This window comes from Gymnogyps californianus, chromosome 13, assembly GCF_018139145.2.
Source record: "Gymnogyps californianus isolate 813 chromosome 13, ASM1813914v2, whole genome shotgun sequence".
NCBI classification, from domain to species: Eukaryota; Metazoa; Chordata; class Aves; order Accipitriformes; family Cathartidae; genus Gymnogyps; species Gymnogyps californianus.
In genome coordinates this window covers 16,568,082-16,592,365 of record NC_059483.1, presented here as the reverse complement: position 1 = coordinate 16,592,365, position 24,284 = coordinate 16,568,082, and the positions used below count along the sequence as shown (strand labels likewise).

Genomic DNA, 24,284 nt, shown 5'->3' with positions numbered 1-24,284 from the left:
AACAAAACAAAAAAACCCAAAGCAAACCAACACAAAACCAAACACACTTTTTCCACAGTCTAAGTATGAAGGAATCAGCCAAGCTGACTGATATCATTACTAAACAGTCATACAAGCAGAGGTTCAATGCAAGCTACAGAAGTGTGCGAGAAGATAGATAAACACATTTTCAGTTATGCCAAAGAGAATTCAGTGCTGCCATGACTGAAGCACTTGCCATTTCTTGGCTAGCAATTCACTGTTGATGTAAGTTAGCAGGACTGTAGCTGTAGCTTTGAAGGCAGCACAGACAAACCTTAAGTAAATGTCTCAGACATGAGAAAATGGGGCTTCAGTTCATGCGTGAAAGACTGCAACAATGTGTACAGCTAACTGATGCCATATTCAGTCCAATAATGTGGCAGAGGTAATTTTTTCTTGCTTCCTGGCTCCGCAAGTCATCCTGCGTATTACCACAGACTGACTTCCAGAATCCAAGTTAGCCCATTTAAACATACTTAGATATTCACAGTAGTGTGGACATAGCCTCATATTTTTAAATGTTAAGTCAAAAGACAGAATTTAGGATCCTAAACTCTTCAAACTCATTCATTTATTTAAAGCAATAATACATTCAGCAGACAACACTGCAGGCATTCTAAGAAAAAAATATTTTGGTACCAAACCAAAGTACTAAATGAAAAAAAAAGCACCTTATCTAGGGTTGGATGAAACATACCTGCTCTTGCACTTGTAATGAAGTTTTTTGTTCTGAAGGCTCTGTGCTTTCTGGCTTTGGAGGATTTGCATTTTGTTGCATTCCAGAACTTGATATAATACTTAAGTCACTAATCTGATTCTGGGAGGGGGAAACCAAAACAAACACAAATACATGAGCTTAAGTCTATATTTACCCACTACTACAATCTTGTTTACATGGCACTTTGACTGAAATACAGACGATAGAGAGAGTACTGATTTTTGTAAGACACTGTGGAATTCACAAATTTTTGGAAATAAAAATCATACCAAGACATCCACCATCTGGTATGTAGTCATAAAGCTTTTACTCTTTATTATTTGAGAGCGAGAGAGAAAGAGAGAGAGAGAGAGAGAGAGAGAGAGAGAGAGAACAAAAAGAACAACTGGCTTTATACTTTTTTCACCAAGAAAGAAAATTATTAAAAAAAAAAAAAGGCAGGCTTTTCACATCCTTTATTTGCGTTAGCTGCTAACGAGGAAGTTTGCTACACTTCATTAAATCAAGAACCCAAACTAGAAACAGCTTAGAAAAAAACTCCTGTCAGAAATCATTCTAAGTGGCTGGAAAGAGAGCTTGTCACCAACTTATTTCCACCAGATTTAATTAACCGTGTACATGTATTTTCAGAAGGTGTTAATTTGGTTTTCTGTGAACAAGGCAAAAACAGACAAGAGAGTTGCATTATAACCAACAGTATGTTTACAGATCAAGTTGACTTTCATCTGTATTAAATATGTACATAAACGAATATAGAAATTGTATTACAGTTTGAATCACCAGTGAAAAAAAACAAACTGTAGAACAGTCTAGCTTTCAATAGGTACACTACACCCTATGCATACGATAGAGCTGAACACTAGCACAACACATGGTGATTGCTCTGGTCACTTACCCACAGCAGCAAAATATGGGTTAAACCTTTTAGCAACAAGTTAAAAAACAATCTGAGCTTTATTATTCTTTTGTTTTCAATTTCTAATTGAAAACAATAAATACAAAATCAAGACTATATATTGTGATTTAGGGACAGAGGTGAGAAGCAACTTCTCCCATCTTTCCGACTTTTAGCCACTAACTTGAAGGTCAAAACTCTTTGTGCCTGAAACGCTGGATGTCTTGTGGTTACAAAATCAGACAAAGCGGTTTTCTTTTCGCTAGAGGATGAGCTGCAGTATGCTTCCGTGCTCATACTGAAACACACACACAAAACACCACACTATAAAAAGCATCCATTCACTTCATTAAAAAAATAATCTCAGAATTCATTCATTTTCACATATGGACTTGATGTAGTGAGTACTTGAAGGATTAAGCTGATTTGGAATCCTAGATTAAATCACTCAGACCTTCATAAATCTCTTTTTCACTCTCTCTGCCCCCTTCTCATGCTGACACTCTGCCAATCTCATGTGGGCTGCACACAAGGATTACTGTATGATCCATCTGGAATGTACCAGGCAGATAAGTACTTTCTGCTCCTAAATACAAATTCATGTGTAATTACCAAGTGCCATAAAATAATTTAAAAAAAGAATTAAGACAGGAAAGGTCTCTCAAGAAGCCATCTTTAAAACAAGTTGGTTACTTAATCATGTTAACATTGACACACCTTGGCTACAAGGAGTTCCAAAATTAATGTGCCAGAGGTTTGTGGCTAAAGCTGAGGTGGTCAACAGAACATTCTCCAAAGAAGTTTGCTTGAAATGTGACCAACATTGCTCAATTCTGTTTATCTGGCAACTTCTACATAACTACAATCATAGCAGGCTATGGGATTATGTTGAACAGATTTGGTTTACAGTTCACATACACACAAAAAGGAAATTAAGTAATTTTTCTAGTTTCACTAGTGTTCTAAGAGTATCAAGAAACAACCCCCCCCCCCCCAAGAACAAATCAAGATCAAGACACAAAAAACCTCAATTATATAGTAGCTCTACTGTAGTGCACGCCCTGCATATTTCCCTATTCTACTACAGGCACCACAGACATTGACTGTCCACCACAAAACCTGCATACTGTTGCCTGGTTATCAGTATTTTACTTGTCTACAGAGTAGACAAGCATCCATGATGCTTAGGAACTTTGTTTCTAGCAAAAGCTTTTCAGTACTCTCACATGAAAGAGATCTGAAAATTAGGAGAGGAGAAGCTGGAATATCCCGAGTAATTTTTAAGAGCCATCTGTTGGAAATGTGTATTATCCAATATTCCAAGGACAAAGAGGGACAAAGGCTTCATCACACCCTGAGGGCACTACCAAGACAGTGAGTTCTTGTGGTGTGTGTTTTCTTTTTTTTTTGTTTTGGGGTTTTTTTTTCTTCCCCAGAAGCCTTCAAATTCTTCAAATCCTTCTCAATTGATACAACATTGAAAGATGAGTCATTCAGGTTTTGATGCTTCTTTCTGTGCTCTCACAAAAGCTGCTGCTTCCTCAATGCTGGCCTTTCTACAAAGACACCTTCTCCCCAAACAGCATCGATGCTCAGAGAATCAGAAGCAATTTATTTATTTTTTTTAATCTGTATTTAAAGCGTTGAAAAAACACATTACTGATTTTCAGAAACTAGTATCTAGCCTGGGTCAAATATATTGTATTATTTGTCACATTCACCTGCCTTCAATCTACATCAGAGAGTGACAAGTTAAGTTGGCTCATACAAGACTTAATCCACATGTTCATTCTTTTCTTCTCATCCCACATTGCAACCTAACAATCTAGAATCCTACAAAGACTCAAGTCCCAAGTACTCAAAGGAACTCTGCTGTGACCTACTGCACAAGCAACTTCTGGAAGGAGTCAAGCACTCTACTAATGTGCTAACTCTTCTGCCACCAGTACAGCAACAAAAACCATACCACAGCTCTGCAATGTTATACTCACACATTACTTCACTATTGCACATTCTTGTATTATTATACTTGGGGAGAGGTGTGTTCAGAATCTTTGTTTCCTTTTTTGGATCTCCCACATATTACCTTTATATTTGTCCTGCATGTATGAACTTGGTCCTCATGATTATATAACGTAATTCTTTCCCAAGACAACTAATATTCTCCTCCATTATGTAAACTTGTGAATTTAGCACTGGCAAAAGATACCAGACTCACCCTTCTGAAATCAATTAATTTATTAAAAGGATAGACACACAGTAGACAGAACAGAAGTAGTAAACTGGGGAACAGAAGGATAGGGGAAAAGTATTGTTATACTTAGTCTACAGCTATTAAAAATATGCTTCATAGAGTCTACAAATGTACTGAATAACTAAATCTCTAATACCACAAGATGTCTTTTGAGACTGACATTGGGTACAATTGTTATTTGCTATTCCCAAAGACAAAATTTTCTCACAGCAGGAGAAATCATTTTAAAATGGGTCTATCAAGCTACATTTCAAGTTGGATCACATGATCAGTAGTCAACCTATCTTGTCTGAAATCAGAGACTGTTTCCTAGTATAGTGTACTTGAGGCATGGAACAAGATACCAGTCTGAAAACATGGCTACTGAAACAACGGCAGAGAATGCCTGCTCTTTAAACAAAACACAAGCTGATGTGTTAAAAACTAGTTTCCAGATAGGCTTTCTTAAAAATGAAAAATAATGAAAAAGTAGGCAAAAAGTTGCCCACTAAGGTAACAATTACAGAAATAGTGTATTTTTGAATTCATGCAACGTGCAAATCCCACACTGTTTTAAAATACGAATTTTTCCCCACACTACCCCTTCTCTCTAAGTCATTGTACATCTGTGCTTGTATCACAGCCACGGGATAGTTCACAAAGTTTCTGGGCTTCTGTTACATTATTCAACATGCCAAAGCATTTCAGTGTACAGTTCAATGAATGCTCTTGATTATGGCATGAATCATAGCAGATCTTCTCCAGTGACTTTCAGTACACAGGAAAAAACTGAAAAACCAAAGTGTCAGCCACTATAAGGAATATTTACAATAATGGAACTTCAAGATCACAAAACCAGACATGTTCAGCGGTATGTTCTTCTACAGTGTTACATATATACCTATTTGTTCACGCTTCCTTTGACAATGATCTCACAGAACAAGACAGTAGATAAGTACTGAGATTAAGCAGCCCATGCAGCTGTTTTCGAAAAATATTTTGTTGTGTCTGCATCTCCAGGTATCTGTTTTTAAAATTGTATTTTTTCCCCCCAGAAGGTAGCAATTCAAACATAAGAATATACAGGCCCATTAAATTATGGATTAGGTGCACTACTTTGCAATCTTGGGTTAGAGTGTATTGCACAGGACAATTTAGTATATAAGAATTATTCTCTATCATCTCTCTCTCAGAAATCACAGGGCATGCTATTTCAGTGGACTCCATATGACATCCTAAGCCCCTTATTTGGAAGTAGTAGTAGTGTTTTTATTTGTTCATAAGGTTGGGGGGGGGGATGGGGGAGAAGAAAAAAAGAAAAAAGAAGGAACACCCCCCCCCCCCCCCCCGCCCCAACCCCAAGACATTTCCTTACTCGTTCATATTCATCCTTGGCTTTACTAAGCATTTCCAGGATGTCAATGGGCCTGTTTTCACTGCAGCCATTGGTTCTGCTGGGACTTTTTCTGTCCTGGGAAACTTGCTGTGATCTCTGAGTTTCTTGTTCTACCACTCTATAACAGTAAAGGAGAAACAGGATTTTAAAATTTTATCTAGAGTTAATGTCTTGCAAAAAGCAATGAAGAAAAATGTACTCCCAGCATATTAACACATTTTGTTCTGCCTGAACAAAAACCTAACACATAGTTGACCAAAGTTACACAAGCTTTTATTCGCTACAAGGTTTATAGAAGCCAAATTGTCAAATGGTCTGTACGATTTATCTCCAATACAGACAGCACTGGTCTGTCTCTCACAAAGTTTGCCTACAGTAAACACTACTTCTGTAAAACTGTCATGTTTAGACATTTTTACAATAAAATATGTGGACATCCAAGCACGTGTTATAGAAAGAGCACATGTATTATACCACAGACTGAGTAAAATACATTTTTTACTCTTCACTTCCTAACACGCATTTTTTCCATATTTAGCCAAATCAAGCCATGTTGTTCAACAAAATAAATTACAAAACAGTTCTAATTTAGGATGAGGCCTACCATTATACAACAAGACAGACAGTGGGAAAGAAGAGAGCTGGATCACACCAGATGTCTCTGGAGTCAGTCTGCAAGGAGGCTTAGAGCAAGTTACCCCTTACTCCCCCACTTAAGGCTCTGGAAAGAAGGGCAAACCATTTTCTTCTCTAGCTGCCCCGTAGTCATTCCAATTACCTGCAGGTCTACAACATGTCTTTTCCTCTGGCCTTTGGTGCCTACGGTTCATTCACCCCTTCTACTCCACCCCTACCTGCCTCAAGTATCAAAAAAACTTCAGTTTAAAAGATGGTTAAGATATGCAAGAAGATGTGTACCTGGTATGTTTCATTAATAAAAGTGAAGGCAGCATATACTTCTACTCCTAATCCATACGCAGTTCACAAGATATACACGGCTGTGCAATGCACTAAAGCTTATCCTCTTGAAATAAACACACACCAGCCTGTAATCCCTTCTTTTTTAAGCCTGCATTAATCAAATATGTTAAGAAAAAACAAGCACTGTAAACAGGGCAGAGCTCTGGAGCTGGCATATCACTTGAGAACTCTCATGCTGTGGAACTGATGGCTGATGGGGGAGCCAAGAGGTGCCATCATAACAATCACAGAAAGCGTCAATCATCCCAGCCTCCAGTTTCTTTGGGTCAGTTAGGATTCAGGACAAACTCTAGATTCTATAGGCTGTAATTAGATATTTATATGCACCTCTATGTTGCCATTCCTGAGGAAAAAAATAGTTCAAGTCTTAGAAGTTTCTTCCCAGTTTTCTAGCAACCAAGCCTCTTTACTTCACTAGAGTTTAGCTGTGTTTATTTGAAGAAGGGTTAGATTTGGCTTTTAACAATTCAATGTTGCTTTCAAAATTACTTTGAAAATTTTTAATCATACAAGCTGCTTGTTTAACCAGCTTCTCATTATTAGTACAGCTTTCTCTGTAAGCAAGCATTCACCTGCAAACGTAACTCAGAATAGGGAGGCCAATCTACACTCTGTCTGACAATTTCTAAGAACTGCAGCATGTGCTTGTTTGGATGAAGCAGCTCAATACTGTACAAATGTCTCTATGGTAACACCTTGAGAGAATATTTTGTTCTAGCACCCCACGCTGTCATACAGTCCTGACTTAGGACCTGTCTAAACTCAACTCCAAAGCTAGGGATGAAAAAGGGCAAGGTAAAAGAACCAGAATACTTTGCTGAGATTTTAAGTGTCAGCATAATTGTATCAGAAAAAATAAATACTTCAGTTAAAGGGAAAATCCTGGACCACTGAAGTCATGCATGTGCTGCCTGATAGGTGAAGCAAAGGCTTCAGTCTTGAGACCCTCCTTCTGCTCTTAACTAGTTGGTCCAGAAGGTTTCAATAAAACATCTTCCCATTAAAATAGTACTAATTGTTCTCATAGCAAAACATCTTCAAGGAGTATATCCATTTCACAGAAGTGTTTCAGAAAAATTTCTGAAAAACATTTAATAATATTTTTCTTTTGTCCATTATGAAATGTTTGTTACCTTTTTAAAAAGTTTACTTTTTTTTTTGAAGAATAACAAATTATGTTCTCATGTAGATAACTGTCTAATAGCTCTTCCTCCATCTTCTGTCTTGTGCAGGTTACATTCAGATGGTGGCGATGGGGTAAATGTGAAACGGTATAGCCCCAAAACTCTGAGATACTCTCCCACTTCTAGCTTGCTGCCTGTATCTCAGAAGCCAGTTTGGGTCTGACTGTAGAAACAGTGTAAAACAAGCTTATAAACTAACCTAAAAATAAAAAAAAAAACCCTACAAATTTACATGTCAGAATGCAATAGTTTCACAAAGATTTGAAAAACCCTAGTTTCTGTCCTACTTCTTCTAGAAAGCTCATTCCTCATAAACAATCATCTTGACTTAACTTGACCCAAATTAATTCCTTCTAAAGTTAGGAGTTTGATCACTCCCATAAAATTTTTTCATTTCAGAAAATTCTAGAATTCTATTAAAAAAAAATTCTGTAAATTGAATACCTTTGCTGGGGGAAAAAAGTCAACTAATGCAAATCTGTACACTGAGCATGATCTGTATGCAATCCAGGATTAAATCTTTTTTAGGCAAGGCCTGCTGTTTGTTTCCATTATATCAGATAGCAGAAGAGGCACACATTCCTTCGGGGACACAGGAGCTGCTGTGACAGTTTGCTTAAGAATATCTGTAGTTATAGCATTGAAAATATACCTGGCACAACCTCACAGGAGGGGTGGGGGAGAGAGAGAAAGAGAATGTGAGAAGTGAAGTCTGTGATTACAAAGTCTACAAACACTAATTTACTTTTCTTTTGAAAGATAAGCCACCAAAATATAAATGGATGGCCTGCAATCTTGTTAACTCAGTCTGGCACAATAAGGTCAAGTCAAACAGCAGGAAAGAGAATGCAAATCTCCTTGCAACCTTTTATGGTTCTGTTTTTGAAGCTCTGAGGTACTATAAAGGCAGTACTCTTTCCTATCAGTGATTAAAAAACCCACCTAAACAAAAGGGTGCAAATCCAAATTTCCACCTAAGACAAAAAACTGTGGAACAAAATTAATACTTGGAAGACAATGTAAATATATATTTCAAAATATACTGAACTAAGCCTGATGGAGCCTGCTACCATGCACTGAAATGCAGCTTTCCTTCTCTAAGATTCAATTTTATTTTATTTTTTTAAATTAAAGAGTATATTTTAAGTTTTCTTAAATACATCTTTCATCCCAGGATGAAATAATTCCTGCAGTTTCAGTCTCCTTCATAGAGAAGCAGACAGAAGTATCAGCATTTTTACTTTTCTTCTGACTGCCTTCTACCCATTTTGCGGGAGAGAAAGCTTGATGTTTGTGGAAACAGATGTCAGCAAAATAGTATCAATCTGCTTTTCATCAAGTTTGTAACAACAGCCTCAGAAGTGCAGCTTTTCCATCATATAGTAATGTGCAACTAGAATGCCTTCATTTCATTTTCCCTAATATGAATCTTTAGATACTCATAAGCTATACAGCATGTGGTACCAAGTGAAGTGTGATTTCATTCTACAGTGCTTTTTCAACAAATACAAGTAAATACACTAAATACCCTTCTCAGTATAGAAATGGCTTCTGCCAATACTTTTGTTACCCCCAAACCAATATACAATTTTAAAGGAAAAAAGAACTAGAAGTATTCAGACATTCCATAACCTAATAATAAAGAAAGATTTTATGGAAAAAAAGCACTCAGATGAAAGACTTATTGCTACAGCACTTAGGCTAGCAAAGATCACTTATACCATCTTTAACCAAGTTAATGGCAGCAAAGACTAAAAATCGTACTGAAGTGAGGTCCTAGCCAGCTCAGCAAAATTTAACTGTCTGTATTCTGTCAATGTCCAATCAATAAATCTTTATGCCACATTGCCAACTCAACCAGTTCCAGCCTTCTTTGACCTCTGTTGTTCACTCAAACTTCTGTACTCTAGTCTGAAGCCCTCTTCAGCTGTGGCAGTACAACCATCTACAGTACAGATACGCTAACTGCATTGCTACAGTGATAGCAGCTTAAAAAAACTAACAAAACCGTGTTATTGCAAACACAGTCTTTTAAGGTTTCTTTAAATTGAGATCACTTCAGAAATTCTCCTGCTGCATGACATCTCTAGGAGCCCTTGGAACTACAAAATAAGAGCAAGTGACATGGCAGCTTTATAAACCAACTTTATCTCGAAGGGGGGGGGGGGAAGAAAGGAAAAAAATAAAAAAAAAATCAATCCAGAAATCAGCAACAACAAGCTGCTATTATTTCACAGTTTCGCTTACTCTCCTAACATCACTTTAAATTTGTAAGATTCCACCTACTTTTCCCACTATTCTCCAATCTCTTCACTTTAGTCAGGAATAATAACTAAGCCTTAAAAAAAACCAACGAAAACAAACCCAAACAAAAAACAGCCCACCACCAAGCCACAAAACCAACCAAAAAACCACGGCCACGATTTATTTGATTACACTTTCTGCATCAGAGGATGTTTTGCCAGCATCCCTATACAAAATAAAATATAAAATAATAAACAGTGTTCATACTTGCTTTCTTTGGAGAATGCCAACTAATACTTCCACTGATTTTTTTTACCACTTAACTGAAAATTTTAATGCTGTAGTTTTTTAAAAAAAAAAAACCAAAACAACATTTTGATTACTAAAAAAACTGGTACCAGCAAGAACGTTGTATTTTTCTATTTAAGGAGAGTGAGAAAAAAAACCAAACGCGTTTAATAGGTTCAATTTTTTTTTCTGTATTGCATAGAAGAATTACAGAATAAGACCACAGTACTTACTTAGCCATGAGTTTTGCTATTCGATGACAGTCATTCTTGTCGTAAAACCAGATACTGTAAATTGACACTTGAAAATAAGAAAAAAAGCAAGTGTAAGACAAAGGTTAAAAAAATCAAATCAATAGGAAAAAAGCAAAAAACCAGCAGCCCATTAGATCTACAACACAAGAGTTACCATCAATTTCCACTCAAATATTGTGTGTGACCGACTACTATTTATAAAGTAATCAGAAACAGCACATGTGCAAACACAAATACAACTTCAGTCAGATTAAATGCAAGAACTACAAAATGTTGATACTGTTTGTAAATAGAAGTGGCAGGAAAATGAAAGTTTTAACTACCAGATGCCTTCTTACTACAGTTGCAACCTTCTGTTTTGAATTACTGACTTTACCATTTAAACTAGGCTAAAGAATACCCATACTCTTTTTTAAACACTCATTTTTAAATTTGTCAATTTTTGAAGCTCAACAAAAATATTGAAGTTTGAATTACAGTGTGACAGTTCAGTCAGAGGCTCTCTGGAAGGTTCCCTCTCCAAATTCTTTTTGTAAGAGAAGTAATTATATAGGAAGGAAGCAGCACCAAAGCTCCAATCATACTGTCACATTCATGGAGCAGCTTAAAACTAGATTCACATTGAACCCTACTCTTCGAGGGTATCAAGGACAAAGCAATGAGGGCAAAAGGGTTCCAGCTCAGCAAGACACGAAGTCCCATTCTGGCTTTCAGAATAAGTAAAATTCCACTGAAAGTTGGCAGAGTTAGAGTCTGATCACTGAGCTAAAAGATACTCCATCAGAGGGAGAAATGTTGTCAGTAGTACCATGCCCTATTTCTTCATCAGCAATCCCACTTCAGAGAGGCCATTTTTACCCACGCACATACTCATCACCTCACTGTCCCCACAGTTGTGCCAACACAACAAATCTGCAGAACTCTCTTCAGAATTGTATTTAATCCAACTCACAAGCAGGTTATTTTAAATCTTGGTTCACCTATGAAGTTTGTCATTGCATAGTGTGCAAGTACATCAAAGGCAATTGGACACTTTACATGTGTTACCATTAAAATATTTTCATTTCTGAAAAGACACTTTTAGCCTTTTAAAACTCATCTTTATACTGCAGTTCATGCCAATGTTTTTATGAAGTTGAAATCACTGATTATTAAAATATGACTTAAAGTGAAAGAAAGGAATGTTTAAAAAAAAAACAACAACAACACACACAACCTTTTCTAGCCAGATGTAGATTTTTATTTCCAAGTTAAATCCTCCCCCCCCCCTTTTTTTCCTCCTCAAAACACTCAAAAATCTCAACCAGAGCCCACTCAAAATTATTTCAAGCCATGGCAAAGAGGACAATTATTTACCAAATTTTCTTCTAGACCTTCCAGTTAGCCTAGGCTTACTGTGTTGGACCAAAGCCTTCAAAAAGTCGTGCCCACACCTCATTTCTATAACAATATCCTAAGAAACTGAAGTTCTACTTTGCTTCTTTTATTATTTTATTTAATAACAACTATATTCACTTGGTGTTTGTTTCTTTAGAAGTTACAGCTTAAGTAACAGACAATAAACCTTTTCAAGTCATAAACAAAGAAATCAATACAGCACAATTTAAGGAACTTTCTTCTTACAAAAGACATAAGCCAATAAAAAAAGCATTTCATACATGTAGCCAATGCTTATGAAATATTTGTTAATATTTACAGTTTAATACAACTGGATTGTCTACTGCATAGAAACCTGAAAGTGTTTCCAGTTTGAGCTAGTACTTTAGTCATGTAGCATATTTTTAACACTGAAGAAAGGCTCTTTCCCTTCCCTAACTTCATTATCAGACAAACTGCCAAGAGAAGAAAGCTTCTTCAAAAGCATACTTGCTGAAGAAATGAAGATAAGGAACCTATAATGATATCTTAATGGGACAAATGATAAAAGTCACACTCAATTCTGCCAGAAACAGGCCTACACAAGACCCGAAGTAGACCCAAATCTCAGGTCGGTGTACAGAGTATCGGGCTTTTTTCCACTTTGTACTACTGGCAAGCAATCATAGGGAGTCACTGCAAAACATTAACAGTATTACAAAGATGTAAACCAGTTTATGAACAAGTAAACCTGGGCATTAACTTAGATATGGTCCAACAGGCTGGAATGTTTACCTTCCTCTCTTCAAAAGAGGACTCATTGGTACTATCCATTCAGCTCCCTTGCCCCAGAAGTATACGTGTGTGTCCCAATTGCATTACTATATTTGATATATTTCTTAACATGCATGCAGCTTTAGGCATGAACATTCTTTTATTAAAAACAGAACTGGTACTTAGCAGTTCTTTTCAAATCTGTGATCTTTTTACTACACCAGGCATAAACATTAGCTGAATGTTCACATCTAATGCCGTATCTTTCTACTGCAGTTCTTTTAAGAGTTTGATCCAACAGAAGCCACTAAATTAAGTGACTCATTTTTCCATCTAGTTCAACACTTTCCATCCAGCTTTTCTACACTGAATGCTGGGCAGCATCTTTAGTAATCAAGTAGAAGCAGTTTGTAATCATCAGCAGCAGTATCTTTCAGTTGGATTCACACTACATTGACACACATGAAGTCGTAAGTAACCCATATCACTGACAAATCAGATTCCATAAAATTAAAAGAAGTCATCAGTTATCTTCATCGACATTCTTCTCTGACATATGTCACCTTTATCAGAAACACTGACCCACAAATATCTATCTAAACACATAACACTCAACTTCTCTCCAAACTTGACTGGATCAATCAATAAAACTTGATCGAAATCGCTACGGGAAAACAAAGAGATTTTGAGAAAACAAAAGCATTATGGAAGTCTTCCTGCTCAAGCCTAACAGCTAAACGACACCAAAAGGAAGGTCTTGGTCTCTTCTACGTTGTGCTCCCATTGCTTCATGGGGCAGTCTGCTTACTGTTCCAATGCTGCCCAGTTAGCAGATCCGAATTAATAGTGGGGATAGCAAAGTGCCACAGTGAGACAGAGGCCTCACTCTTTGGCAACATAAAATGAAGCTGCATCCCAAAGCTGTAGTTTCACTTCAGTTTTCGTTTTAAGTAAGCAGAAAGAAGCAGTGTCACCACCCTTACATTCCCACACTTTGCTGTGAACTCATTCTACCCCAATTCACCCCTCTCCCTTATGTCAGCTGGATAAATTTTAGTCCAGAGCAGTTCCTTAATACCGTTTGCGCATCAGCTTCACAAACATGCCATGTAGCACAAGAAAGAGGGTAGAAACAAGAAGCTGGGGGCAGCACAGTAAAGCAAAACTGTTAAAATGGTCGTGAAACTGTAGCCTGAGACTGCTATGCCAGAAGAAGCGTACGTGGGACTCATCAGCACTGCCAGTTTCAGAGATTCCAGACACTATCACTCTCTTGCCTTAAGCAGTTTAGCCATTTGTGCAGATACAGCTTCATCTCATTCAAAAAGATGATCTGTTTAAAAGTTACCTTAACTAGTTGGAAGAGCTGATAGAAGAGAGAGCAAATTTTTATTTTACAGTTCCAATTTAGATGTTGCTATACAATGAAGCAGAACAACTGGAAGTGGAGAACAATAACCTTTCAAACTCTCTCTGGAAAGAAAGGACTTGTATTTTGAAACCCATCCTATAAGGTAATAATGGAAATCCATTTAACCCGATCTCACTCCCATAAAGAAAAGCACATATATGCATTATTTGCATATGGTATATGCATAATTTTACACTTCAAATAGAGTTTAAGGCAAAAGCACATAAAGCAATCTTTCTCAAAGCTCTTATTTCTTCCAGTAGCAAGGTTAGCTGAAATGCCACCTCTCCTCAGTCAATCTCCTCTAACATCTTCCCCACCGAGATTCCTCATTCACTATTCATATTTTCCTCAATTTAAATATTAGCCTGCCACATAGATTTATAAATCATTAGAATTAATAAAAAAAGTCCCTCCCTTTCTTATTGTTTTGAATATCTAAGGCCATTTCACAAATACAGTTCACAGCACGATCCCACAAGCAGTTGCGCTGGAGTAATTCAGCAGGTGGCAAACAGCATCCAAGATCAGGAACACTTTAACAAACTGCCATCTGACAAAGTATAGCGTGGAATGAGCGGGATTACTACTTTGCAACACTGAACCAGAGCGGAAAACCTCTTCCAGTTAGAGCGCCATCTTTCAGGTCAAACAAAATATTTTTAGAACTTCTTAACAGCTTTCAATGGTTCTTCCCCTCCCCCTAGCTTGCATTGCTTCTTCTGCTATAAAGGTATCAAGAACAGGCTCCTTTCTTATCTCAGACTAAACCACTGGGTTAATGTGCTTGCTGGAGAGCCATTCAGCTTCAGCAATCACAGAGATATGCTATACTTAATGCACTGTCAGCTGGGAACAAAGGTGATAATAAGAGACTTTCCTTACCAGTAAAGATGCCCTGTTTTGAAACCAGTCAGGCGCTCTTCCAAAGAATTTTAAAAGCCATTTGAAGTAATGCAACTCATTTTGCTTTTGCTGTTCTGAATACAAGTTTGTTTAATTAATGATAATACAACAAGCCCAGAAGACAGCATTTTGTAACTGAGTTTTCCACTTAAACGTATAAACCTCTCCAAAATCCATTATTTTTGTTCTACTAACTCTTACCCTTGGACAGGAATAAGAAGCAAGAAAAAACAAAACCCAAGAAACTCACAGCAAACAAGGACCATTTATTTTAATACCTAAGTTTTATGCTTAGCATCTGTCTTTTCAGCACCATGGAAATCAATCTGCCTGACCTCCCAAATGAAGTACCTTGAATTAAAAAGCCTTTTAATCAAGACCAACACCACCGATACAGAGGGAAAGTTATAAACGAGAAGGACTTAGAAACCTTTTAAAGTCTGCAAGAAGTAGTCAAGTTGGCCATTGCTTAAAACTTTGACTAATTTTCCTCTATTATTAAGCAAACTATCAACTATCAGCTCCAAATTCTCACATTACAGATTGAAAGAGAGTACTGAACTTTCAGATTGGACTATTATTACTGTTACTGGCAGAACTGCATGCATTTTTTTAAAACAGTTTAACATACTTTTCACAAAATACAGAGAAGAGGAAACAAGCTTATTTTCATTTAAAAAAATAGGTCAGTGGGATTCAGGGCTTCATGAACAAATACTCTGAATACTCTAAAGAATGTGCATGCATCCAGAGGGAAACTTAGACAAGGATCAAATGTACCTGGCAACACATATTCCAGATTAAGCAATAATAAATAGCACATTAAGCATGAAGTATAATCTAAAAAATTTCTACCTTTCAAGAGGAATTCTAAATTAAAAATATGTTACATTAAGTCAAACAGTTTCTTTTCGTTTTGGTTATTTCTTGATTTGTTCACATTTGGAGATATTTGCTTTCTTTAATTCTCTCTAACAATGAAAAGTAGAATACCTTTTTTTCTGTTTACCACTAACTGGCATAATGTCTCACAGCTTCTTAGTCACACCCCCTGTCATTTTTGCTTTAGGATCTGATGCCTCATGAATAAATGGTGTAAGTTTTCAGGCAGCATTATATACAGCCTCTAAAGTAGACATAGCCTTTCTCAAAATTTTGGGTTTAAGTATTCTTTGAGGGCTTGAATCGTATTATGTAGCCAGAATGATTTTGAGAAAAAAAATTCTGGAGTTGGGAAAGATTTCCCCATTAACGGCTAAAATATTAAAAAAGTATTATTTGGGGGGGTGAGGGGGGGCCACGCCTCTACATGTCTTACATCTAACCAGAACAACAAATAACCAATTGACCCAAATGTCTTCCATTTCACTCAGTGAACACAACAAAAGGTAGATATAAGAAAGGTACTGTATTACCTGGTCTATTCTCCTTCCAGAATACCCATGAAAGACTCCTTCATACCCCACCGTGCAAAAACAGGAGGAAACCCCCGCCCGCCAGCAACTATGAAAGGTAAGTCAGGCCTCTTTTCCCATGAGAATAAAATGGCAATTACTTAGAACAAGACTAGGAGTATGAAAAAGCCTTCGTGCAATTGGATAAAGGATCTCATGTCTACAGCTTAAAAAAAAGCAAGTTCTGATATGCAGCAAACTAAAAATTCCATTGTATATTAAAAATAAGTATTTGAACAAATCAAACTATAAAAGAATGGTAAAACCCACCAAAGATATTACGATCTAGCATGACAGGAAAATTATTGTTATAGCCTCCAGTCAAGCAAAAATAATGTTTATATACTGCTTGCAAAGTTCCTCACATAACTTGTTAGTGGCTCTGCATAGACTGGAGTATGTCACTTGATATACTCAGAACAGCTCTCATGCCATTTAAGACAGAAATGCCAGAGGTCTGATCTGGTATACATAACAGACTTTGCCCTTATTACCTTCTTAAGTCAAGATAGAAACCCAGAACAAAGTGAAAACGTGAAGTTTATAAAACAGTCGTATCATATTCAGTTATAAAGATTGTTGACATGGAACCTTCCCTGAATGCATGGCGGCACAATTTTGCTTTGATCATCTTCTACTATTTCTACCATGCCCTGGGGAAGTGTAAACCACAGTTCTTCATTGATGCTGTTACAACCTAAATATACAGGCACAAAATATGTTTGTTTCTGCCAAACAGCAGTATTAATAAACATGATTTTAGGTTTTTATCAGGTAGTCTGAACCATTCCCCATCTGTAAGCTACAGAAACAGAATCAGCAGTTCAATCATTCAGCAATCTTCGCAGGACAACTTACTCTAAGAGTTTCTAATGATAACAGAAGATTTCCTCAAGCAGGATACAAAAAACACTCTACAAGAAACAGTGCTGTCACCAACACTCTGTATAAGAGCTAGTTTTTCCTTGCACAACCTAGCAGTCCATCCTCTTTCAGTCATTAAAAGGATCTCAGAAGAACTTCACATTAAGCCATTAGAGATACACCACATTAAGCCCTTAGAGACACCCATTACATTAACCACTGGCTTAAAACTCCTATTTGAATTAGTCCCAAAAATGCAAAGGTTTTCCCTGCCAGCAGGCAGCTGAGCAGAAGTGGACACCCTTCTGCATGAAAGAACTTCGAGAAGAATCCCCTCATCTACCCATGCAAACATGTTGAAATTCATCTGCAAATCCAAATCAATCCTGAAGGGTTTTTTTGGTTTTTTGTTTTTTTTTTTTTAAAGTTTCACAAATACTATGCAGATAGAGGCAAACAGCTTTAACACTGAACATTTCAATCATATAGTTTGGTTTTTTCTAACTGTTCAGGGGACAGAGGTCAGAAAATTTGGGAAACTGCATGTAAGAAGAAAATCCAAAACACAACTAAATGCAAAATGTAAGGGAGTTAGCGGTGCTGAAATCATAAGGAATAAAAAGCTTAGATGCTGTTTACTATGCTTTTAAGCTTGTATTTGAATAAAGTGAACACTAGCAGAATGCACAAAAACTGATCTGCTGCTTGTTTGCGGCATTCGGGAAAATATTCAATGTAGTCAGTATGTCATTAGTTATTTTCAATTTGCAATCAGTGTAGACTGTTTCTGGACACGCTACCACCCTCTTCCAGGAGACAGGACAGAGTAACAAAATAAAGGATAGTTTCCAACTGAAGTCTTTTAAAATGACAATGGGAAAGATATAAGAAGAAAAAAAAATACTCTTGATCACTTCAGAAAGCAATTATTTCCCATATCCAGTCTATAATATATTTCTTGCTCACCTTTGTATGAATTTCTTCCTTCCTCGTACTTTTCTATGTCATCTCTATCCTAAGTCCCATGAGCCTCCCACAGATCTTACACAATAGTGTCCCATAGGAAAAGGAGAGCTTTTATCAATGAGAGAAAGGCATACATAGCTTTAGGGGTTTCTAACGAACTCACACACAGCCTACCTTCTCTGATTGCTTCCTTTAAGTCATCCTCTAGTCACTCCCACTAGCATACACCATGGTAATTTCACAGCAGCTCCTGCTTCCTGACACCATCATCAGTTCCAACAAACAAATGAATCAACTTCCTGCTTCCCTCACGTCACCAATCTCACAATTGCAATTCTTTCCTCTACTGTCACCTCATTGGCCATCCTACCCCTACCACCATCATCTACAGCTCCTCTTCCTTCCAAACCAAGAAACCTGCTTAAACATCCAATTCAATGCAGTATTTTTCCCCTCTCAATTTCTTGCCAGTCATTTACTTCCCTAATCTCCTAGATGTCTCACCTTACCGACAAGTTTTGACTTTTTCCTCTTGATGACACTGACAGAAGGAGGGTTGCTAAGACTATTACACAGAGGAGACCACCTACCTTAAGCTGTTCTTTATCACCATAATGGAATCTATCCTACTCCCCACAGATCCCAGAGGCTTTCCAAGAGGAAAGCAGGAAGGGATTAACATTTGACTGTTCTTTTTAGGTACACTGAAGCATAGCCAAAGCAGTGTTCCTATCTGTAATTCAAGGGGACATTCTGATAGGAAGAAGACATTGTGTTGAGCAAGTACTGTATCTAGACAGCATACAGGTTCTCCGAGTAATTCAGTAAGGGCAAACTTTGCCCAAGAACTCTGCCTAGAAAAGACGACATGAAATGATACCTTTCTATCAGGAGGACACTCTGCTCTGTGGGGTGCCTTGACCTAATGTGAATTTCATATACTCCCTCCTCCTCTAAGGGCTACATAATTTATACTATGAGCTCTTGGAAGTAACAGGACTTTTAGCATGTATCTAATTGGAACACAGTACACCGGGACTCTGAAGTTCAACTGATGACCCAAAATACTACTGGAATTCAAAAAGCAGCAAGAAGATACTGACTGCTATTTTACCGCTGATCTGTATACGGACTATCCCAACACCCAGACTGGCTGGAGTCTAGACTCCAGGAAATTTAGTATAGACATCTATCTATCTCCTGAGTCCAAAACCTACTGTGGAGAAAGAAACCTTCAACCTAAAGCTGAGCAATTTTCTCAACTTCCTCAAGCAGCTACTGATTAACATTTAACTTTTTGCTTGCAAAAGAAGCAGCCCTTAGAACTGTTCTTGGTGTTAAATACTTCCAAAATCTATCAATCTTAATTATTCTTTCATAGCTTTTAATTAATGCTACAGCACTGTGTATATGTTTAGATTAAACCTATCATATCATTAATTAAAAAGAATATAGCAATATTGAACTTTGTTAGTATATCCGCTTTTTATTGACAGCAGGTGGTCATAATATAATAGCACAGCTGTTTAAGTAAATCTAGCACTGCAGACAAAAAACATCATCAGATATTTCATTAGAACCTGCCCCATTACATTATACTTGAAACAGACATCACAGGAATCAGAAGTGGTCTAGGTTATAAAACAGAACATGAAGTTTATACAGATTAAAGAAAGTTATACTCACAGCTAGCATTTCTGTAAAGAAGAAAAGGTTCATGGAGCTGAAACTCCAAATCTTTATTAACTGGTTCAACCAAGTTGTGCATGTTCAGTCGATTCACTATCGTAAAACCATGATAAGGAGAAGCCGACCTATTGTATCAATTAAAACAAAAACAAGGATTAATACCTTGAGGAACGTACACAATTTTCTGAAACAGAGTTATGAATTCATCTTCAAATCTCCATTGCTTTATTAGGTGAAGCTTTAGCAGTGCTGAAGCTCTAATAGTTGTTCTTCTGTGCCATTCCTTGGCATGCCAACTAACTTCAATTTAAAACTACACTTACCTCAAAGTAGGATTAGGATTAACATTACGGTTCTACACTGCTAAACTGCTGAATCAAAGATATGCCTCAAAAAAAAAAATCTATTCAAAAAAACTAGGGCAGGTCCAGGATTAAAATGCAAGTGTATTCAATACTTAAGATAGTTTTGAGGCATTTTAGAATCTTTTATTAGAGGAGAAAAAACAAACTACTTAGAAAGCAACATTTACCATACTGTAAATAGTACGACAATAAAAAATGCTGTTAGCTTAAATAACATGAAATACACTTAGAGGGGAACCATAAGCAGTAATTTCTTCCTTAAGGTGGACTCTTAAAATAAAGACTTAACCCAGTGTCCTCAAAGTAGATATTAAATTATTCAGAATTGTATTGCTTAGTGAAACAATTTTTATTATCTAGATTTTTGCTAGGCACCAGGTGGAAAAAGAAAACATCAAGTAAGCAAGTCCTGGAAGTTCAAGATAGTTTTAGATCTGTTTTCTCTTGCTGCATGAATGTCATGTCAGCATACTCAACTGTGCCTGTAAGCAGTCATATAATCAACACAGCAGCATGATGAAGGCAGGGTAAAAATCAGATATAATTAGCTAGTAAATGTTAAGATTTCTGTAACAATATGGCCACCTTTACCAAATGATCAACAACAAAATCTGCCAAGAGCTTCTAAGGAGGGTGCAAACAATCCTTACCATCACAAGTTAGTCTTTCAATGCGCCTAACAGAACTTGTTTGAAATCATCAGCTAGTCACATGGAAACTTTTTGCTTGGTTTTTTGTTTTTTAGTTTGGTTGGCTTTCTTACACTAAGTATTTTCAAGCTTGGAGCTAAAGTAAAGTAGACAGGAACTGGTTACTAGTATCTCTTCACAGTGCCAGGATAAAATATTGTAATGACCTACTCTATGACAGTGTTTCAGGATGGGTTAAGTCTGCATTATTTATATTTCTTACATTCAACAGAGTGTTATTTCATTGTTAGATTTTTAATTTGCCTGTAATTTAAAACTTAAATCCATGAGTGGTTTTATGTGCCGGTTCTCTCCCGGCCCCCCCCGCTTTCCCCTATCCCACATAATTGGAAATTTCTTTCATGGTTTTGATGAGGAAGTCAAGTAGCCCCCACAACTATACACTAGCAGATCACCAGCTTTTAGGCAACTTTGTGCATTTACAAAAATTTCTGCCACTTCCCAACAGTAAGTTAGGACACATTATTTAATTTGTCAGCTGTACTGTTTTCATAATCAACTTCACGGATTTTGGGAGAGAAAGGAAGACTCAGCATTTAACAAACTCAATACATTAACAAATGCTATTGGATTAACAAAATAAGCTCGATAAACTAGGTTTTTGTGTGGATACATATGCAGCATTCATCAAGTTTTATGGTTTTTCAGCAGTGCTTTTAGGTGCTTTTGACAGTGTTATTCACTTATGTGCAGAGTTTATTCTTTTCAAATGAGTATACAGACATTAACAGCTGGACAAATAAGTCATTATGACTTTAGTGGATGCAGTAAGTCCACTATGAAAGCTATACATGAAGCCATCCAAGGTTTGTTTTCTTAAGGAAGGAAAACGACCCCCACCCCCCCAACCCCTTACCTTTTGTACACAAATAAGGTCCCTTCTATGTCAGTTTTCTCCTACAAAAGACAGCAATTGCATTTAAGGGATATGCTTGTTCACACAGTTATGTAGCTTTTGTATAGCATTTTAATTATAGAGATTTACAATAGCCTTATCTTTCCAAGAGGTTTAACATCATAAGACGAAAAATATGATTTCTTATTTTCAGAAACTACCTATTTTTTCTTCGTAAGATTAGGAAAAAAACCCATTTCCAGAAGATTTTGCTCATGCTGTCAATCTGATGATGTGATATACAGTATTCTACAACCTTCCTATGCTGATCCTGACAGGTCAGAGCTGAACAACTTTCTCACAACTCCTTATTTTAAATATGGACTACAGTCCATTAGTCTGCAAATACTGGATAGGTTGTCTTCCACAATGTTACTTAAAGGACAGAAATGACAGCACAGCCAACAACGAAACAATATAACTGTGGACCATGGCCCTGTTTCATACTTCAGTTTTCAAAGCAACCTTTACCATGTGCTTGTGACCCCCAAGCACAGAAAGTTGTGTGTGGCTCCAGTGCTGCATATGACAACGTGAAGTTCCACATGCTTCCATTTTTCTAGTTTTGTGATAAAACTGGCGGTCAAGCAAAACCTGCGTTTTAATGCAGTGACAAATACTAACACCTCCCAAATCCCACTCTTCCTGAATTAGGGCTCTGTTCAACACGCATGAGCGACAACAAATTACAATTGGGGGGTGGGGGGGAAGTCAGCCCAGCAACGGCCGCCAAGAGCAAAAGAAACCTGGAGCCCACAGCTGCTTCGGGCACAGCTACCCCGAGGAGGTGAACGACGCCGTGCCTCCCCGCACGCAAGCACAGGCGCTCCTCGCCTCTCCTCCGGCACAAGCGCCCTTCGGGGCCCACACCTCCGCGGGGGGAAGGCACCCAAACTTCCCCTTGGACGACAGCAGCCCCCGCCGGGGCCCCGTGAGGAGGCGCCGGGCCAGGCGGCTGCTAGGGAGAGGGCACGGGCGACCGGAGCCGGAGCCGTTCGCGGCTGGGCGGCCGCGAACGCCCTGCCTGGGGCCGCGCCGCCGCCGCCCCCCGGCCCGACCCCGGGGAGAGGCAGGCCCGCTCCTCCGGACTTACCCACTCGTTGGCCTTCGGGCTGAAGCTGTAGAGCGCTACCTGGCCGGTCACGTCGGCGATGCTGGTGATGTACGGGTCGTGCTGCTTCAGGGCCGCCAGGCTGATCTCCTGCCCCGCTCTGCTCACCGACTCCATCTTGGATCCCGGCAGCCACTCGCGGGGGAGGGCAAGAAGCAGCCGGGCGGTGTCACCGGCGCACCCGTCCCCGCCGCCGGCCGGAACGCCAAGCCCCACGCCTGCCGTTCCGCCCGACGGTTAGGGCCCCGTCAGGGCTGCTCTGCGGCAGCTGCCGGCCGCCGGCCCGCCGGCCCGGAGCCGCGAGGCCTTTCCCGCCCCCTCGGGACCCGGACCGCCATGCCCGGGCCCGAGGGCTTCCCTCTCCCCCACCTCGCGGCTCCTGTGCCCGAGGCTTTGCTGGGCCGTGGGCCGTTGGCGGTGCCTCACGGCTGTGGGGTTTGGGCACCGGCTGTGCCCGAGGCAGCCCCCAGCCCCTGCCGACACGCGTGGCCCGGGCCTGAGGGTTGGCATTCACACACCACCGCCGCAGAGGGGTTAGCGGCCCCGTGGCAGGGGGTCGTGAGGCACAGGTCAGCGGCCGGGCGGAAAACTGGCTTCATGGGGTGCAATCCGACGCGTGGCAGCCGGGCTGTGGTGTGTCCCCTGATGCTGCCGGGCATCGGCAGAGCAGGCGGTGGGCGGCTGCGGTGGCTGGGCCTCCACCAGCTGCAAGGTTTGGGCAAGCTCCTCTGTGGGAGCTGGCACAGCTGAGCGACGGCCTCCGTGCTCCCATGCTGCCAAGTGTCCAAAGACACTGGCCGTTGCCATAGCCTGCCAAGCAGAGAGCTGTGCTCCCTCCCTGCTGCCTCCCCTCTGTTTCAGCCGGCTGTAGCCCCATCCAGGCGGTTTCTGTCAGACATGTTGCTTAGGTGCAGCTCACAGTGCTGTGAGGAAAGGACTTTTAGTCCTTTGTTGAAGAAGGGATCCTATCAGCCACCCTACCCAGCTCCACTCCCTGTTCTTAGTCCCCTTGAGCATGTTGTATGAGATTTTCAGTTGACAACTTCTGAGCTATCTCTCCACATCTAGACATGTCATGAAGAGAAATAGCATCTTTGTTTCAATGGAACAGATTAAGCTAAAGATCTGTGTATTGTTTACACTGGAAGAGGTCATTATTTTTATTGTTGTTATTTATTTGCTGACATTAGTAATACAAAGGCTTCTGAGTTTACTGCAGGCTGGCATATGAAGCACGACGAGCTGGGTCACATGCTGGAGGAATTATCTTCCAGTACTTTGGGAGTGATGCTGTTTGTTCACGTGTTTGTCATTGTCTGGTATCTGAATATTTCACAGTCTGCAGTGGCATATGGAATTTTCAGTATTTTTAAAGAATTTTAGAATTAAATACTTTATTTTTCTCAGGTATAGTAAACATATCGACTGTCCTGTGTAAAAAAACTACATATTTAAGTTTGCTGGAACAAGAACAAGGTAACATGCAGTGCACTGAGCTTTGTTCCTGCAATTTTTTTAATTGTTAGTGGATTTCAGGAACAGGAAAGTATAGAATATTTATTAGGACCA

The 24,284-nt window shown here is 38.9% G+C and overlaps 1 protein-coding gene across 2 annotated transcripts in view; it reads right to left on the bottom strand.

Annotated features, from left to right (window-relative positions):
• Positions 1 to 22,832, bottom strand: part of DCP1A (decapping mRNA 1A) — a 34,310-nt gene extending 11,478 nt beyond the window's left edge. The window contains exons 1-6 of one of the 2 annotated variants that reach the window (XM_050904722.1): positions 22,698 to 22,832; positions 21,566 to 21,606; positions 19,632 to 19,759; positions 10,194 to 10,260; positions 5,243 to 5,381; positions 719 to 838 (exon numbers count right to left, since the gene is read on the bottom strand). In XM_050904722.1, coding sequence (XP_050760679.1) covers positions 719 to 838; positions 5,243 to 5,381; positions 10,194 to 10,260; positions 19,632 to 19,759; positions 21,566 to 21,606; positions 22,698 to 22,832 — 630 coding nt within the window. The remainder of the gene's footprint in view (positions 1 to 718; positions 839 to 5,242; positions 5,382 to 10,193; positions 10,261 to 19,631; positions 19,760 to 21,565; positions 21,607 to 22,697) is intronic. The other variant, XM_050904723.1, reaches the window with a different exon arrangement.
• Positions 22,833 to 24,284: the final 1,452 nt, after the last annotated feature.